This window comes from Oratosquilla oratoria, chromosome 26 (genome assembly GCF_046742065.1).
Source record: "Oratosquilla oratoria isolate Oo_2021 chromosome 26, ASM4674206v1, whole genome shotgun sequence".
Classification (NCBI taxonomy): Eukaryota; Metazoa; Arthropoda; class Malacostraca; order Stomatopoda; family Squillidae; genus Oratosquilla; species Oratosquilla oratoria.
Window position 1 is genome coordinate 56,412,291 of NC_134802.1, and position 18,775 is coordinate 56,431,065.

An 18,775-nucleotide genomic window follows, 5' to 3' on the forward strand; every position below is an offset into this window, starting at 1 on the left:
GCCCTCTGTCCTAGAACCCTCATTCACAGTCACGATGGTTATATTACTTTCATCTATTGTCACCGACGTATTATCACAACCATGTTGAAACTCATGAGAGTTTACATGCTGTGCTAACTCATCTTCAGTGTAGTATATAGTACGTTTCATTTTTGGTTTCGACAACCTAAAATGAAATTGAAAAAACTACATAATGACAATTCCTTCTCTATTATAGAGTTGTGTATACAATTATAGTATTTTTTTCTACCTATACAATACAAAATTTTTGTTTCTAAGCTACCATGTGAAGATATATAATGATTTGACTTTTCCCATCTGATGTCAACAAGCGTAACATAACCGGTAGGAACTGTACCAATCGGATACACACTACCTTATAGGGGCTATATTATATATCCAGACGGGGTAAAAACACCCTTAAAAGAAAAAATATAATCATTACTGATAACTCAAACAATAAAAGTTACCACATAGGCATTATTGTGGACAAAAAAGCCCGCGAAAATTTAAGCGCGAAAAGTGTGTATCCAATTGGCACACCTCCACCAATCTAGGGTAGAAAAAGAAGCATCCACTGCGCAGTTATTACATGAAGATGATAAATAGTCTTAGTTGTACAATATACAAAGAAAAATAGACAGAAACTTGTGTGTTCTTTGTTCACCTTGTACTTTGCTGGTCCATCATCACACTGAGGCATGGCCACAGTAGAAGCTGGACGGGACGAGGAAGCGTTTGATGCAGCGCGAACATCTGATAAAAAAAAACAAAAACAAAAAAACAATAGAATACACACGAATGAATATATTTTATTAAGCATGGATCGATGGCATGAATTCAACATTGCATATGCATCACTATGAAAAACAGAAATATACTGATACAGATGTACTGTACATACCTACTTGCATACCAAAGACTTTTTCCCCCTTACAAGGGAGGTAGCCAAAAAACAAAGGCATAAAAACCACTCCCACCCATTCCATCCCCAACATACTCCACTCTCATCCACCCCCTTCCCTCCCTCTTATCTTGGCACCTCCTGGATGACGGGTCATCCCTGCATCTTGCCCACTGCCATGGGTCAGAAGCAGTGTCGCAAGATGTAATGTAGATAACTAGATAATCGCCCTAGACGATTTGGGAACGCCTTTTTCTTTTTGGCTACCCCCCTTGAAAGGGGGTAAAAGCCTTGGTATGTATGTATGTATGATCAATTCTAGACCACTTTCATTTCTCAATTCAAATGTAAACACGAAATTTTATAAATAAAATGAGCGTGGAAAAGACTAGTAATAAAAATATGTTTGACGTATTTTGTTACTGTATATTGTAATAAAAATATGTTTGAAGTATTTTGCTACTGCATATTTTAATAAAAATACGTTTGAAGTATGTTGTTACTGCATATTGCAATCTTGAGCAATTATATAATTATCAAAACATACTAGACGAGGAGGATGGAGTGGGAGAGAATCGGAGTAAAATTGCCGAACTGGCGTAAAGTGCAAACGGACCTATGTGGATTGTGAAATATGTCAATAAAGCCTAACTTAGCCACGTCGGCCTTGGATGACGTCATGTCGGCTCCATTCCCAACCTTCATGAATTTTCAATTATGAGCCCACGACAGATAACGCGTTGATTCACGACATTCCCCCTAAACAAATCTCCCAGGCAGTCACCCTAATTACAAACAACTCTAGTCAATTCGATCAATTTGCCCTCCATCGAGGTTATCTCTTGTGGTGATAATCTTGGAGGTCAGATCAACATCATACAAAACGTGCCACACGCCCATGTAGCAAAAGCTGACGCTCACGAATTATGCTGACAACAGACACTGAATAAGCTCAAAAAGCATTTAGTAGCAAAGACGTCAAGAATATTCTTCAGTCAGCATTCAGTGTTCAATATGCCTCACAGCCGCACAGAAGTACAGTAAGAACAAACGATTTGTTTTATTTTCAAGTTCCCTATACACATCTCAGTCTCTGGTTGCGTCATCGGAAGCGTGCTGGTCTCATATTCGCTAAAATGTGGGTTCGAATCCCGCACTTTTCTCCAACTCCTAGCAGTGATTGTTACCTTAAGCGCATAAAAGGGCAAAAGTGACGGCTGCGGGAGCAGCTACTCAGCGCCTCCTGACGTATACTCCTTACCTTCATAAATATCTGATTATTAAGAAGTCCATAACACAGTGGACCATGCCAGAGGCTTGCCAAGACATCATCGTCTTCAACACATATTTGGAGAGGCTTAATTGTACCACCCAGTAAGGCCACAATAAGGCCCCAATAAGGCCCCGAGCTTTGGTCCTGATCCAGGAGACCTTCCTGGATCACTCTAGGATCAAGGCCATCCACAAGAAGGGCAGCAACATCAGCTAAAACAATGCCAGTGACCTTAGACTAGCGTTACTCAACCAGAGTTCCGCAAAAGGTTATTGTAATAATGTAATGTAGACATCATCCTATCTAACCTATTATTTAGATGAAAATAAAACGAGAAAGATATGGTATATGTTTTTGCCCAGGGGTTCCTTGAGACATGCAATTCATCTTAAAGGTTACGCAAGGGTAAAAAGGGTTGAGAAACGATGTCTTGTCCAGTAAGTAGTCCTTTCATATGCTGAATATTGTCAGTGCGAGGACATACCCAAGCCTCAATCCTGCATCAAGACATTAGTAGGATACACATCCTTAATCCTTCACAGGATGTTGGGTTATCACTGAATATTCGCATTTCGCAGAACTCCCGTTGATCCCGAAGTACATCACAATGCAGCTCACACATGCGCTCCGAGCACAAGGACATAAACTTGAACACGAAGATTAGATAACTTTAAACATAGGGATGGCAGGTGGTAAGGGACATGGAACTGCCTAGTATAGGACTTATGGTCTCTTGCAGTCTCCTGCAATCTCCTGTTCTTATGAAATCAAAATAAAGAATATAATAAAAAATAATCATCATGGGAGGAACAGTCGGATGCTTGTGTGAGAGCTTCTCTGTGACTTCGCTTAGAAAGGGCAAGGATTCCTTGATCAATAAGCGTCAATTGAGGACAAGCAATATCTCATTAGATATTCTCAATTCGTGCCCAGGCCAAAAGAAAAAAAAAAAAAAAAAAAAAAAAAATCTTGACGACTGTGTTTTGTTGTAGTAACACTCAAACGCATTTTTTTTTTCATTTGAGAGATCTATTTTTTCTATAGAGTTATTATATCATGTTAGGCTACGTTATGTTAGGTTAAATTAGGTTACGAGTTACTGAACTATGTGGTTTCATGTTCAATAACCGTGTTTGTTTGTTTCATGAATTCTATCGATGACTGCTAGAACTTGTGGCCATAGACTTCGACACACATAGAGAGGTCATAATATACAAATCAAAAGGGGGCTATCACACTAGGCTATTTTTTCTCCAACCTCCGATTAATCGGCGGTACCGACCACCTCCAGCACTTTTTTCCGTCGTAAGATCACTCTACGGCAAACTATTTTCTTTTCTCAACAAAACTACATAGAATATAATTTGATATGCTGAGGGAAAATTATTTTCCTCCAGCATATAAGATTCCTTCCCGAAAGCTGCGAGCTGCATATTTGCTCCAACAGTCGGAGTCAGAGGAAAAATAGCCCAGTGTGATAGCGCTATGAGACGGCCTTGACTTATGCCCAGCATAACCTACTCACTATCTCTTCACATCAAACGAAACGAATCATGATATTTACAAAACATCTTCTCTACCTGGTCGAGTATGTGGCAAGGCCAGCCTAAGATTCCGTAGGCATCTCATGGTGCTTAGTGATATATAATTAATTACGCAGATGATCAACACACTGCACGGGCGTAGAAAACCTCCCTGATTCCTACGCAGCGTACGCACTCCACGACTGCCCGCTCGCTACTGAGAGAATTTTGAAGACTCGAGTCGGTCGACCGTCGACTCTTCCAAAGCCCCAGACCAGTTCCCAAGTACGTGACGGCACACTAGCTTAGCATTATTTACTTTTGCTATTCCGTTGAGTGGAAACGACTTCAGTGATGATGTTTTGTTTATCAAATTTGCAAAAATTTGTTAAATTATTCTTGCGTCATGAAGTGAGAAGATGAATGACGAATTAAGAAATGTTTTAACTAGAAAAAAATGTTAGACACATTGTTGAGACGTTCTTACGGAAGTTTAGAATATTGTAACCAAAGTCGTTTCCACTCAAACGAAGTAGGAAATGCAACTCACATGGTAGCCTAGTGTACCGCCATCTTTAGGGTACTTGGCTTGCGTCACATGGAAAAAGGACAATAATCAAACAAAAATTATAATTGAATATTAAAAAAGAAACACCCTGGCTAATATTGGTTCGTTTATGATTCAATTTAAAACGACTTCGTTGCCTTAGTTAATAATTTGATATTATTAGTTAACAGTGAGGTTAGATTCAAACCTAGGCCTAAACCTGAAGCTAACTTATCACCCCGTAGTATTAAATAATCAATATTTCGCGAAAATAAGCCAAAAGTATTGTATTTTCTGCGTGACTCAGGCGAGTTTGACGCCATGTGTCCGATGGCTTTAGAAAAAAGGACACTGGTCTTTCAATACAATGTCCTACAAACGGTACTCAACTGTTGCTTAAAATGAATAAATAAACAAATAAATAAACAAATAAAATAAAAAAGGACACAGGTCTTCCAAAACAATGGTCAACGAAGGTTACGCAAATTCCGAAAAGGGATATGGACTAAAAAAGGACATAGCCAGCAACCCTGCTTCTGGGCGGCAGCACCTAGTAAGTGCCTCACAAGCCAGACGTCCTTGAGATGAACCCTGGGACGTTTAATCCCAAGTTGGGCTAATCTCAAATTCCTACCAGCCAGGCTACTACTACTACTAGGGCATGATAGGTAAGGTGGAGGAGAGGGGAGAGGGGAGGGGGATTTGGTGTAGAGAAAGAATGAAATGGAAGAAAACTGAAGTTATAATAATAGGTGTGGGGCAGACACACTTGCTGATTTTTATTGTTTTACTTGGTGAGTGTTAATGTATCTGCCTTGACAGCAGCAAACGTGCAATGATAAGGACTAGAAGAAAATGTATTGCAATTTATCAGAATATCTTTTGTAGCTCTTACCGACAAGATAAGATACGGATAAAAGAAATGTAAACCAACGGGTGATTAAAATAGATAAAGAGTAACCATATTCTACAACCCCTGTACTTGTATCCTGGTCATGAAAAACAATCTGTTTGGCAATGGCGGCACATTATCGAGAACCAATATATGAATACCGTTGTACTTCTGGAGACTGCGCACCCTGCAATTCTGCATACTTTGGGTTTACGACGTGCCAACTAAGCAGACGGTTGTCCTTACATTTACAACAAGGAGCAATCAAACAACACCAATACAACCAGGCAGTACTTGATAGAGAGACTATTGTCAATAACACCAAGATAGTCGCACAATGTAATAAAATAAAAGAACTAAAAATGCTAGTAGCTATCCACATAAAGGAAAGAGCTCCGATAATCAACATACAATCTAACATGACTTCTGCCATTCCCCTCTTTAATTCCTTATCTGTATATGGAGCCCATCGGCAGCAACACTCACCTCTTTCTTCTCCCCTCCCCCCACCTCATCAACCACCTCTTGACCAGCAGGGCGTCCATGCGAGACGAACTATCCTACCTGACTCGCTCCCCCTCTCCCTCCTTCTCCCTTTCCCCCTCCTGAGCAAAGTGTCCCACCTCGTAGGTGGTCGCCACGAACCTTACACTTTTCCCAAGCGGCCTACACTTAAACCCATGTTGTCTGTACAAAATTGTCAATTGTGTATTGTGTACTTGTGTAAGAGCCTAATCCTCCCCAGATAAGAATATGTAGTTGTTGTGTGTACACAAACTGGGACATATAAATGACACCAAGAGAAAAAAAACATATTGACTCCCAACTGGAAGATAATCCATACGAGAGGAAGAGTTGACATAGTCGGAATGTTCAGCTTAGACAATACATTCGGTTAAGTCACTATCACTTGTCACGTGCTTGCGCAGGTTCGAGTCCTTGGCTGTGCCACGTTTCAATTTCTGCATGTATGCCTCCTCGAGTGTCTCAATGTTGATGGCTTAGAATTAAAGTGAATTGTGGTTGATAAATGTAAACCCGGATAGAAAATCAGTCCAGCACTTTCCTACTACATGCCCAGTCGACACCTACATTGAAACTTTTTTTTTCTCATTATCCGTCCCGAGTGTCAGAATGTCAGAAAACCCATGTGAATAGGTTGCATGAACCAAGCAGTGGTGTTTGCACAATCTGTCAATCATTTCTTGCTAGTATTCACCTAGCAAAGGCTTGCGTGAGGGTTGGTACAACACGTTGCTACTGTTGAATGTAGTAGAGACACGCGACGAAAGTCCAGCGGGTGGAAAGGAGAGTTAGTCCCCCATCGTAATGTCTGTACCCTTCCCCCACATCATTAATATAATGATGATGATGATGATGATGATGATGATGATGATGATGATGATGATGATGATGATTGATGATGATGATGATGATGATGATGATGATGATGATAATGATAATGATAATGATAATGATAATGATAATGATAATAATAATAATAATAGTAATAATAATAATAAATAATAATAATAATAATAATATGTTAATTTGACAATGGATCAATATACATGAAATACCGATAATGAAAAGAACACGTAGTTCGAAATAACAATCACAGTTGCCGAGGATAATTAAGAGATTGATCTTAAAAAAATTCTTCTCCCCCTTCCCTTAACTTTAAGTTAATTTTTTTTCCTATTGTCCTGGGTTCCTGGTCTGGTACTTCAGGACACTGGGAAGGCGATGATATGAAGAAAGCAATCTCGTCTGGTTATGGACCGAAGCTACTTGCGTGTGTTTACCTAATTGTGATATATAAGAAAGAAACAATTTCATTCCAGCCTCTATATCTTCACTGACCAACGCTACCTGAATTACGTTCTATTTTGACTGGACCATTTCATTTTTATAATTCAAAAATCTAAAGATTGGTGCATCTGCACACACACACACACATTTTCATATACTTAAGACACCTTGATTTTTGTCAATTTCATTCCATTTTCTTTCATAGTTTTCCCATTCTCTTTTATACACCATTACCCATCCACAGGTACCTATTCACCGAAAGCGGGTGGTTTTAATCAAAAACTGTGGTATGCTCACTCCTTGTCGACAATTCAAGAGTTTAATCTCCTTCTTATACTTGTTCCATCCTTTAAGGAGTTTTATCCCTGTATGGGATGACTTGGTATCTGTAAATATTATAAACTTACAATTAATTACCTAAGTGTAAAATGCTCTTTACTTATGTTTTATTTAGGTAAACAATGTCCATATAAACATCGCCTCCGTGTATTCTTATCCAACCCGTTGCTACGTATGCAAACTTTAATTCCCATTCTTTGTGTGTATGATTCACCTTGGTCTTTGGATCACGTGCTGGACTCGTGTGTTTGTGTGTATTATACAGTTAAATACTCTTATGAAAAATGCCGGCAGCCGTTAAGTTTCGCCAACAAACTTGCTGATGCGCTTGTGCGTTTTACAATTTAACACTGACTTACGCTCCTAGATCGTCTTCCGCTCTTCAAACCAAATGGTTGAAACGAAAAGTCTCAACCATTTCCAATGCTTTGCATATCTCATTTTCTGTATCATAATATAGTCACAATAATAATAATAATGCCTATTGTCTTGAGCATCAATTATAACAAAGATCCGAATAAAAAACAAAATAAGTTATTTTCCGGTGCTGAGAAAAAGAAAACTACTAAGGCTTTTACAGAAAACGTAAATATTTGGAAGGAATAAATAGTATTGTCCTACTTTTTATCTTTTGTCTTCTAAAATTTCGCATTGTTGTAGTTCCTTTTCATGGATTAAAAGTAAGTGATTCTGTACAAGATAAACATATTTTATCATTTTTGTAGTCGCCATGATATCTAACTTGTCAGCAAAGCTTTTTTTATTATTTCTTCCTCCACACATTTCTTCTAGAACGTCATGTGCATTGAACTATTTTTAATTAAATAAAATTGTATAAAGTATATCCATTAATAAAATCTTATTGCAAAGTGATCCTTCAAAGCCAAATAAACGACTTTGATGACAGTGAGACAGATGAGTCAAGGACCATCCAGTCGACTGATTTATTCCTATTAGCAAATACTCTACTTGCGGCTGTATAAACCAGCCTGACGTTAGTTGTAACAAAACTTCTGAAGTTGTGAAGGAATCAACTAAGTTTTAACACTTTCATCAAATACTTCTTTGTCGCGGCTAGTGCCGCTTAAATTGTTTTTATCGGCTTAAGAAACCTGCACAGCGAAGCTATAGCGGTAATCCCCTACCACACTCCTGGCCAAATGGCCACTTCCGGAAGGGAGTGTGTGGTTGGACATTCCGCATAAATCATCGGAAATTTAAAATTCCCGGCTCTGTGCAGGTGGCGCAAGCGTCTACAACCCCACCTCCCCCTCCCTATCCCCTCCCTTCTTACTCGGCTGCACGGATTGAGCCGTCACTTCAATGAGAAATGAAGGCTTCGCCTGTGGGAGGAGGGAGGGACCCTAAATCTGTGCAGGTTTCTTAAGCCGATAAAAACAATTTAAGCGGCACTAGCCGCGACAAAGAAGTATTATCGGCTGAGAAGAAACCTGCACAGCGAAGCTAAGCATGAGACGAGGATAGGTGGGAGGAGAAGGTGAAGCCCAAATTGTAGTCGAGGACAGGGCTCAAGCCGTTATTACGTGTGTCTCGTATGGGAGACTATTCATCTTATCATTCAGTAGAGGGGAGACAAAAAGCATCAAGTACTTATATCGATATCAATATCAATATATATATATATTCATTTGTTTATTTTTTATAAAAATAATATTGTACAATTTACATAGTGCATAAATTCTATGTAGAATATTGTATCTTGCTCAGCGGTTCCTGGGCCTTCCCCTACCCCTCGGTCGCCCTTTGCCCCCCTTCTTTTGCGAAGAGAGGGGTGAAGCCGTTCCCATGGCGACACATGGGACAGGGGTGATCGAGTGGTAGAGATACCGTGTCTTGAAGGAAGTTGCTGATGCCCAGCCCCCGAGGTCCTGCACCCGTTCCACAGAGTGGGTGCGGAGAAATGCCAGCGATGCCGCGAGGCCTCTGATGTTGTGGGCGTGGGGGGCATGGCCCGGGTCGGCCTTCTCTATAATGCGGCAAAGTAGACGCGCCAGGGACCTCGGGGTTAGGGGGTTCCGAGATTTCGAATTGTAGAAGAGATGATCCTCGGACACCCCTTCCGTGCGTTCCACGTAGTCTTTAAACGCACGGACCGGGCACAGCGGGTGTGGGTTTCCTTCCTCCAGGAAGGATGGTATTCTGATAGGGCCAATCATGTCGTCCGCCTGCTCATTCTTGGCTAGGAATGTAGGTGATGGAGCGAGAGTTAGGGCAGAGCAGTCCTCCTCCAGGTTGGAGAAGGACTGGTGGCGGGTGATCGCCGCCAGCTGTGACGCCCTATAACCCGTAGCCAGGGCGAGCAGAAAGACGGCACGTTGAAGGAAGTGTTCCCCCTCCATTGTCTCCGAAGGTTGGGAGGGTTGTTGGATCTGGATGACGGTCGGGACCGTAGCGAAGACGCGGTCTGTCGCTTCCTGGTCGAACAGACCACGGGAAAGGGGAGCTGCTCTCACCACGCCCCGGCGAGCTATCTCCGGGGCCGACCGCGTTGCAGACTGACGAGCTGCCAAACGAGCCGCGGTGAAGGCCCTCGCTGCTGGGGGTAGGGCTGATGACGCCATGTTGGCTGTACCCTCTGCCACGGTAGAGAGTGCCGCCAGGGTGTGTCTGCATACAGAAAACACGCGAATCAAATTAGTAGGGCGAGAAGGATCCCGATCCCCGGAGGGTGTAATAAAGTCACATCGCTCAATTGTAGAACGTATAACATATGCGAGGCCGAGGTCGTTTCCGAACGACCTCGTCCTCGGGCGCTAGTCAAGAGGCTCCGTCCTGGGTGAAGACGCTACCTGAGCGTCTCTCGCCAGGACAGGTCTGGACCCTCTGTATAGATTGAAATATCCCACCTCAATTCTTCCCGCGGGAAGTCCTCAAAGCTCGTGGCGAGCGTCGTCAGCCAGTTCCTCATCATCGCGATTGCCGTGACGGTCGAGATGGTAGAGGCAAGGTCTTGTCTGGTCGAGGCCTCCGTCGTCAGCAACTTATATAGAACCTTAGCCCCCTCCTCGTCGTTGGCCCACTTTAGGATAACGTCATCTCTCCTCCAGCCCTCCGGTAGCGAGTAGTCGGGAGACCAGGCCACTAGCTTGTGGCCTTCTCCAAACGAGTACTCCCAGGACCGGGGAAGGTCACACCATGAGAAGGGGCGGAACTCAAAAGAGTCCGTCATGGTAGGAGGATAAGGTAAAGAAGAACTGTAGTGGTCCTCCACCCCGTCCAACCCGACGGACGTCTGATTGGGGGGTTCCTCCTGAGAGGGGCCTTCTAGTCCTATACCTGTCGCCGGCACGGAGGGGCGGAGGGAAGGACCAGGAGGGAGAGTGGGAGGGGGGGCTAGAGCCGTAGGTTCAATAGGAGGTTGCTCTGGAGAGGGGTGCGTTATGATTTGCGCGGCCTGAAAGGCCGGATAATGTGATAGGGCCGATTCAAGGACGGGGCCTATCAGGGACGGAAGGAGGGCAGCCACTTGGGCAGCCAGAGTTCCCTCTCCCCTCGTTTCGTCCTCCGGCTCCCTGCCCTTGTGGGATTTACGGCGAGGAAAAGGAGAGCGAGGAAGGGAGGGTGAGTTGGGGGGAGAGGCTGTGGAGGGTGGGGACAAGCTGAGCGTCCTGGACCTCGGTGAGGCAGACCTCTTTTTCGAGCGAGATTTCCTGCCGGGTTCACGCGAGTGAACTAGGGAGGAAGACGAGTTCGTGGGGGTGCTTGACAGAGCAAGCCGTAAGGGTTTTAAGGACCCTTGATGGTCGGATGTATGGGGCTGCCGAGAGGCCTGAGGACGCTCGGGGACACCATACTCCGCAACATCAGACTCGTCCCCTTGTACTCCGAGAGGCCCAGGTTGTGCACCAACGGAAGTCTCGGAGACATAGGGAGACGGATGGCGAGGGCGAACGAGGCCCAATTCCACGCCTAACGCCGGATCCGCCCACACTAGGGGGGGGGGGTCGTCAGTGGATTTCAATTTCCGAGCTCTGCGCCATGCCTCCCGAAGGAGTTCGAGGGCAGCTAGCTTGGAACGGGTTTTGGGAGGAGCAGCACGACTCTCCTCAACCCGCGCTTTGCACACAACGCCAGCTTGTGAGAAACAAGGGGTATGGCGGGAGCAGAGGTTCCTCAACCCGCGCTTTGCACACAACGCCAGCTTGTGAGAAACAAGGGGTATGGCGGGAGCAGAGGTCGTGGTGGCCGTCTGACGAGATCCTGGCTGTGCAGCCGGATTCCACACACAAGCGTTAGGTCTGAAAATAGAATAATGGTAATCATAGACGGGGTGTCCCAAAGGTGTCTGGACACAACACCGAAGGGGAAAAACTGCAGGAGAACAGGTAGAGCTCCCTACGAGAACACGAGCACGAGCAGGAACCAGACTTACCTGCATGAAAAGAAGGTGGGTTGTTGAGTGACCGACTCGTCTGGTTCCGCGATGCTAAGTGACGGCTCAATCCGTGCAGCCGAGTAAGAAGGGAGGGGATAGGGAGGGGGAGGTGGGGTTGTAGACGCTTGCGCCACCTGCACAGAGCCGGGAATTTTAAATTTCCGATGATTTATGCGGAATGTCCAACCACACACTCCCTTCCGGAAGTGGCCATTTGGCCAGGAGTGTGGTAGGGGATTACCGCTATAGCTTCGCTGTGCAGGTTTCTTCTCAGCCGATAATGTCCTTTTCTCTGGCCCGGAACAGTAACACATAAAACTCAAGAAGCTGTGTAAACATTATGCTACGCTGTTGGGAGTGGTGGTACCCGGAGGAGATTAGGGAGGGTATCCCTCGACCTTACACATCGCCAGGGGGAGAATGTGCCCCAAAGAAGCTGAGGGTTGCCTTGCAAGGGGAGACGGTGAGGTGCTTAGGGGATGAATGCCTCAAGCTCTACTTATAGCAGGTATAACTGGAGGGGCTGTTGTACAGCAGTCCCAAAAAGTTTGCACCGATCGTGGTTGTCTCTTCCTGCGTGTAACACTTGCCACCCACATCGATATCCAAGACAGATTCCGCCCTTCCATTTGGAGTCAGGTGGATGGCCACGTACCTAGTGACGAGGTAACAAAACCATGCTGAGGCCGAGGTAACCAGAAGGCTGGGATGGTCGATCTTGGACATCAAACTGGTTTCATTGATGATGAAGCCCAAGATATGTGTGATCGTGGGCGACAAAGGAATAGTGATCCTATTGGACTTCTTCGCTGCCTTGGCAGCAGCATCCGCAACAGCGTTCCATAAAGTCCAAATATGACTGGGGGATCCAGTGAAAGTCTGCAGACCTCTCCTGACGGTCCAAGAGGTTCGGCGAGTGATGGAATGACGTCGTATACGTCATCCGTTGTTTTTCCCGACCGAATGATGTCAATAGAATTCTTTGAATTTGCATGTATCACGACTGCCCCCTGCCAAGGAAAGAAGGCGTGATCCAGAGCCTTGGAGATGGCGCGGTCACCCCGTGGGCGGTTATAAAATCTACGCCACAGCTTCCTGTGGTCCACAAAGTCGTCTCACAGGCAAAACGGCTCCGCTACTTCAGGAAATCTGTTTCGTCGGCAGAGAAGAAGCTATGACTCATACATTATATTATGATGTACAACTCCCGTTGTATGTACAGCTGCATACACCCGCATACAGGCAGCAACCTTCCCTGCGTGATTTACACACAAGCACATCGCAAACAAGAGACACGACCACAAGCACAAACATCTACATATGCTTTCTCTCCTACTGAAATTAATTTGATTTCTTTTTCCCCTACTGCATCTTCTCGTTTCAGTTTACCTACCACTAAAAATTGTTCCATCTTTCTGACTGTCTCTACGACTAAACCTCTGACTCCTTTCCTAGCTTTGTTGGTTGAGATGTTGATAATAAACACCCCAAAAAATACCTCTCCTAGATACTGATGCAGGTCTCGAACTCCAATCCCATGTCTTCTGAGCCACAACACATACCTTAATATCCCTAAAAACACTAAGTGGCAATAGTCCCTTTTTAAAGACGACCATCTTTTAATCTTCCTACAGACTTCTCTTCCACTTCCACAATCACCTATCCCGCGAAAGCGGGTGGTCTTTCTTAGGTAGTTCATAGTCCTCACAGTCTTCAGTGTAGTTTGCCACGGGGGAAGGTGCTGGTAGTGGTATAGTTTGGATAATAATCCATTTATACAGAGTTACGACATGACGATACGATAAATGATGCAGGTAGCCATTTTGTGACCAAATTATATTCGCTCGCGCTTACTGTTTTTTTTTTCTTCTTCTTGCTATGGATTCTTCGAACCTATTGTGTTTGTTCACTGAATATATAGTCTACATGTGGATTTGGATGTACCAACAGACAACTTCGGACAAGCTGTCATTTTGTGGCTATTCAGTGGAGTTGTCGCAACTCTCCATATAAACGGGCTAGTCTGGATGAAGGTTGCCCACATCTCGACGCCTAAATGTGGCGGCACAAAAGACATTTCTCGCTAGCATGCTACTTGCTTTTGCTATTTCGTTTGAGTCGAAATGACTTCGGTTACAATTTGTAAGAGGCCGGTAGATAAAGGTAGACATTTAAGGTAGATCGGAGGTAGATCGAGGAGGTAGAAGGACTGTAAGGAAATTGTATAGTCTTTTTATTAGGATGTTATGATACAACGGCCGATGGCCGACAGACGCCAAGGATATCTGAGTCAGACTCGCGCCTTGTATATATTTAAAAATGCTGAGGTAGTTAAATGCGGAGTGTCGCCTGGTGGTTGCGACATAGTTGTATTTTAATTGTTTGTAAGCGGACAAGCCATTTTTTGTTACGACATAATGCTTATGTGGTGATATCGTTTAGAAGAGTATAACAGCCTCTCTGATTGGAGAAAAAGGTGGAGGAGAAAAATCATTGGTGCAGAAAGGAGAAGACACGCCCTTAAGGTGTGGCACTTGTTTGAGAAGTAAAAGACTATTGGATGAATGAAAGAGTGATGTCAGAACGAAGGCGGCTTGACGTTACGTAGAGAGTTCCAGGTGGGATTCTCAGGGTGTACTGATTAAGACCAACAAGCTTCAGAGAAAAACTACACCCTATTTTATTCACCCCCAAGAAGACCAAGGCATGGGGCCTTAGAACAAACTCTAGAGAGAATAGAAACGCTCTGAGAGGAGACGACGGACACGGGACACGGGGGGTGACACAGTTTATCTATTTATTCTTTTAATTCGAAATATCGAATTACTCTTCATCATAGCTGAATGATGAATTTAGATAAGTTAAACCTTGAATACAAATGTTGAACACATTGTTGAGATGTTCTTACGGAAGTCAAACATATTGTAACCGAAGTCATTTCTACTCAAACGAAGTAGCGAAAGCAAGTAGCAGGCTAGCTTAGTGTGCCGCCAGAAGTGGCCGTTAGCGTCATCCTCGACGTCCAGAGCATCCATGGCGTCACTCTTTGGAGAACATCAAAGCTCAATATCTTTAGCAAGTTCCTTCTTAAGCTGAACAAAATTTTCTGTTGTTATATTCAACTAGTCTCATATGCAATGAAGATATTAAACAGTGATTCATAGAGGTAAATCTATCACGACCTAGGGGTAAAATGATTATGTGATACGGGGTATACACACACACAATGTTATATATATATATATATATATATATATATATATATATATACTGTATATATATATATATATAATATATATATATAAATATATATATGTTTGTGTCATTTTTGACATATTGGAAATAAACTCTCCTACTGGGATTCGAACCCTCGCCAGAGCGGCTTGCTTCGTAGAAGACGAAGATCGTTTGTGGCGTGACGGTACGATCTTCGCCTTCTACGAACCAAGCCGCTCTGGCGAGGGTTCGAATCCCAGTAGGAGAGTTTATTTCCATATATATGTGTATATATATATAAATATATATATACATATATAGATATATATATATCATGCATGGAAATTAGTATTAACTCCGAAATGCACTATGCGTGGCTAGTTACGTTTCATTTGAAATGCATGTTTGATAAAAAAAAAAAAAAAAAAAATTGTGCAAAACCCTGATATAATTTTTATTCTATTGTTTTTCTGTATTTATGTTGGCTATGTATTTTTTTTTTTTTAATAACGGGGTAAACAGCACGAAATGGACCAATATAAGACAGTATTTAAAAAAAGTTTGAGAATTAGGTTGCATCATGAACTGCTTCCAATGTTGTGCCCAGACCTCCATTTTTAGGCGGACCTTTTTTCCTCTGGACAATATGTTATATTGTCATATTTTCTCACTCCAGACGTAAAACCCAGATAACATTCCTTATCGATCAGATGCGAGATCTCATTGATAAAGACTGGATCATCTGGCATTTCACAGATGACTTAAAGGCCAACAAAACATGTACCTATCTCAAAGATGATCGCATAGCAACTCACATTAAAAAAACATGATGTAAACGGGGACAAAATTCCGCGTGTCGCCAAACGAAGACCCATATAATATATGGGTCTTCGTTTGGCGACACGCGGATTTTTTTTTATGAAACTTTCACAATTAATACAGTTTCGTATGCTGATCACAGAAATAACATTAATTCTATTGAGAAAAAAAAAGTGCCGAAAAAAAAACGGTTTTAATGATAAAAAGTTACCGAGACCTTAGCGGTACATACTTGCTTAATGATAAAAGTTTAACCGGTAAAATTAGCGGGGCACTGGGCCTGTCACCACCGTCACTCAGTTCCACCAAGCCGAGACGTGCTTACCGCTCTCTGAGTGTTATGGTATAGCTCAAGATCTATATACACCAGGTCTAACCGTTTGAGCCGTTCTGCGCAGCTTCTGACGTCATCTGGCTGCTTCCGTTTTCTCTTTGTGACACTGAAGAAAACTGTGAAACGCTAAGAGAAGACTGGAACTATTATATTTTCCCGCCGTTATCTCTCTCTCTCTCTAGCTCATTGCTATTATCAGTGTGTGTGTGTGTGTGTGTGTGTGTGTGTGTGTGTGTGTGTGTGTGTGTGTGTGTGTGTGTGTTTATATACCTGTATTTTACGGGAAGGGGAAATATCTTCGTGTGTGCTTATATGTGTACACGTTCACATGTGTGTGTGTGTGTGCGTGTGTGTGCGTGTGTGTGTGTATGTGTGTGTAATTACCTAGTTGTATTTACCTAGTTGTATTTTACGGGAAGGGGAGCTATGCTCGTGGTGTCCCGTCTTCATGTCTCATTTTATCTGAACTATTTTTTAATTCATGTATTGTTTTTGCACACACCACTTTCTCATCTAACTTGTTCCAACTGTCTATTACTCTGTGAGGAAAGCTGTTCTTTTTCAGATCTCTTCTATAGCTGTCTTTTTTTTATTTTCTTTCCATGTCCTCTTGTATTTCTATCATCCCATTTTATCAGATTGTCTCTATCAGTAATTTCTATGCCTTTCATGATTCTGTAAATAGCTATCAAATCTCCTCTCTCTCTTCTTTGCTCTAGTGTCTGTAGTTCAAGGATAGTTTTGAGAGTGTTGGTGCCAATTTTGTAATTGCTCTTTGTATTCTTTCAAGTTTTTTTTTTTATACATTTTTTTGTACTTGGTGACCATATCGTTGCTGCATATTCCAATCTTGGTCTTATCAGGGTGATTAGAATTTTCTTCACCATTTCTTAATCCAGGTATGTAAATGCAACTTTGACTGTTCTTATTAAATTATAAGTTTCTCAAAAAATCTTATTCATATGTTTCTCAGGTGACATATTATTCATAACAATGACTCCCAGGTCCTTCTCATTTTCTACTTTTTTTATTCCTTCTTCTCCCAATTTATATGATCCTGTTATTCTGTTTTTGCTTTTTCCAAATTCCATTATACTACACTTTTTTGTATTGAACTCCATCTCCCACTTCCTACTCCATTCCTGTACTTTATTTAGATCATTCTGTAGTGATTCACAATCTTCTTCCGTGTTCACTTTTTTCAATAGTTTTGCATCATCTGCAAAGAAGCTCATATAGCTTTCAATTCCTTCATTAATATATATAGCAAACATTATTGGGGCCAGAACTGTTCCTTGTGGAACACCGCTTATTGCTTCATCCCATTTTGAGTGTTTGTCTCTTATCACTACTCTCATTTTTCTTTCTTGCAAAAAGTCTTCCATCCAATTACGCAGTTTGCCCTGTATTCCTCCTTCAGTTTCTAATTTCTTAAGCAACTTCTTATGTGGTACTTTGTCAAAAGCTTTTTTTAGGTCTAGAAATGCACAATCAGCCCATCCATCTCTTTCTTGTATTATATCTATTAGCCTTGAATAGAAACATATTAAATTGGTGACGCATGATCGTCCTTGTCTGAATCCAAATTGCCTTGGATTTAGCACGTTGTTTTTTTCTAAATATTTTACCCATCTACTTTTGACAATTCTTTCACAAATTTTTGCTATTGTACTTGTTAGAGAGACTGGTCTATAGTTGGTAGGTTCTTCTTTATTCCCCCCTTTATATATAGGTACTATATTTGTTTTTTTCCAATCTTCTGGAACTTTTCCTTCTTTCAAGGAACTGTTTATTATGCTATGTATTTTGTCTGCCAGTTCATTCCTGCATTCTTTCAAAATCCAGTTTGCTATTTCATCTGGTCCATGCGATTTTCTGACATCAAGATTACTCAAGTGTTTCAATATTTCATTCTTTGTTCTATTTCTTTCATAGGGGGGACTTTCTATTTCTATTCGATCTCTTCAGGTTGTATGTTCTCCCTTGTAAACACTGATTTAAAATGTTTGTTCATAGTTTCCGCCATTTCAATTTCCTCTGTGTATTCAACTCCTCCTTGTCTTAATTCCTCCAAGTCTTGTTTGTTTTTCAGTTTGTTGTTTACAAATCTGTAAAATAGTTTTGGTTGGTCTTTCCACTTTTCTATGACATCTTTTTCATATTTTCTCTTTTCCTCTCTGCACGTTTGTACATATTCATTTCTATAACAGGTATATATTTTCCATTTTTCAGGCCTTTTGTCTTTTTTCCATCTGGTCCAAGCTTCGTCTCTTTTGTCTTTTAATCCCTACAACTTTTGTTGTACCAGCATTTTACATATTCTTTTTCTTGTTTTTGTCTTGGGACATACTTTTCTACTCCTTTTTTTTTTTTTTTTTTTCAAAATATTCCATTTCTCTTCCACTGTTGTTTCTTCTTTGTATATTCCTTCCCAGTTTTCTTGTTGAAAGAATTCTCTTATTTTATCAAAGTTTGTTTTTTCATACATCATTCTTCCTTTTCTATTTTGTTCATTTCTTTTCATGTTTTTTTCCTCATTTAGTTCCAGTTCAATCAATATGCGGTCACTTTTACTTATTGGTGTTTTATAATCAATTGTTTCCACTATTCTAGGTTCAGATGTAATTATTAGGTCTAGTCTCGATGGTTCTTCTTCATTTCTATACCTAGTGTTCTCCTGTATCCACTGTGTCATTGTATGGTCAGTAATCATTTCAAGT

At 42.0% G+C, this 18,775-nt stretch overlaps 2 protein-coding genes across 2 annotated transcripts in view; both read right to left on the reverse strand.

The window, feature by feature from the left end:
- LOC143039619 (alanine--glyoxylate aminotransferase 2, mitochondrial) overlaps nt 1-3,929 on the reverse strand; it is a 25,018-nt gene extending 21,089 nt beyond the window's left edge. The window contains exons 1-2 of the mRNA XM_076209886.1: nt 3,758-3,929; nt 668-756 (exon numbers count right to left, since the gene is read on the reverse strand). Coding sequence (XP_076066001.1) covers nt 668-756; nt 3,758-3,806 — 138 coding nt within the window. The 5' untranslated portion in view covers nt 3,807-3,929. The remainder of the gene's footprint in view (nt 1-667; nt 757-3,757) is intronic.
- Nucleotides 3,930-8,416: 4,487 nt separating this feature from the next.
- On the reverse strand, nt 8,417-13,302 carry LOC143039353 (uncharacterized). The gene is made up of 3 exons (XM_076209235.1): nt 13,185-13,302; nt 10,158-11,385; nt 8,417-9,918 (listed from the first exon to the last, which is right to left on the reverse strand). The coding sequence occupies exons 1-3, from the start codon at nt 13,300-13,302 to the stop codon at nt 9,015-9,017; spliced, it is 2,250 nt and encodes a 749-aa protein (XP_076065350.1). The 3' UTR covers nt 8,417-9,014.
- Nucleotides 13,303-18,775: the final 5,473 nt, after the last annotated feature.

Bases quoted from the DNA above. Each gene is read 5' to 3' on its own strand.
- LOC143039353 (XM_076209235.1), bottom strand. From the start codon at position 13,302: ATGGTCGTCTTTAAAAAGGGACTATTGCCACTTAGTGTTTTTAGGGAT. The intron at 11,386-13,184 runs GTATTTTTTGGG...GTTTCTCACAAG, and splicing joins TGCATCAGTATCTAGGAGAG to CTGGCGTTGTGTGCAAAGCG. The intron at 9,919-10,157 runs GTGGGATATTTC...TTCTGTATGCAG, and splicing joins TTCCCGCGGGAAGAATTGAG to ACACACCCTGGCGGCACTCT.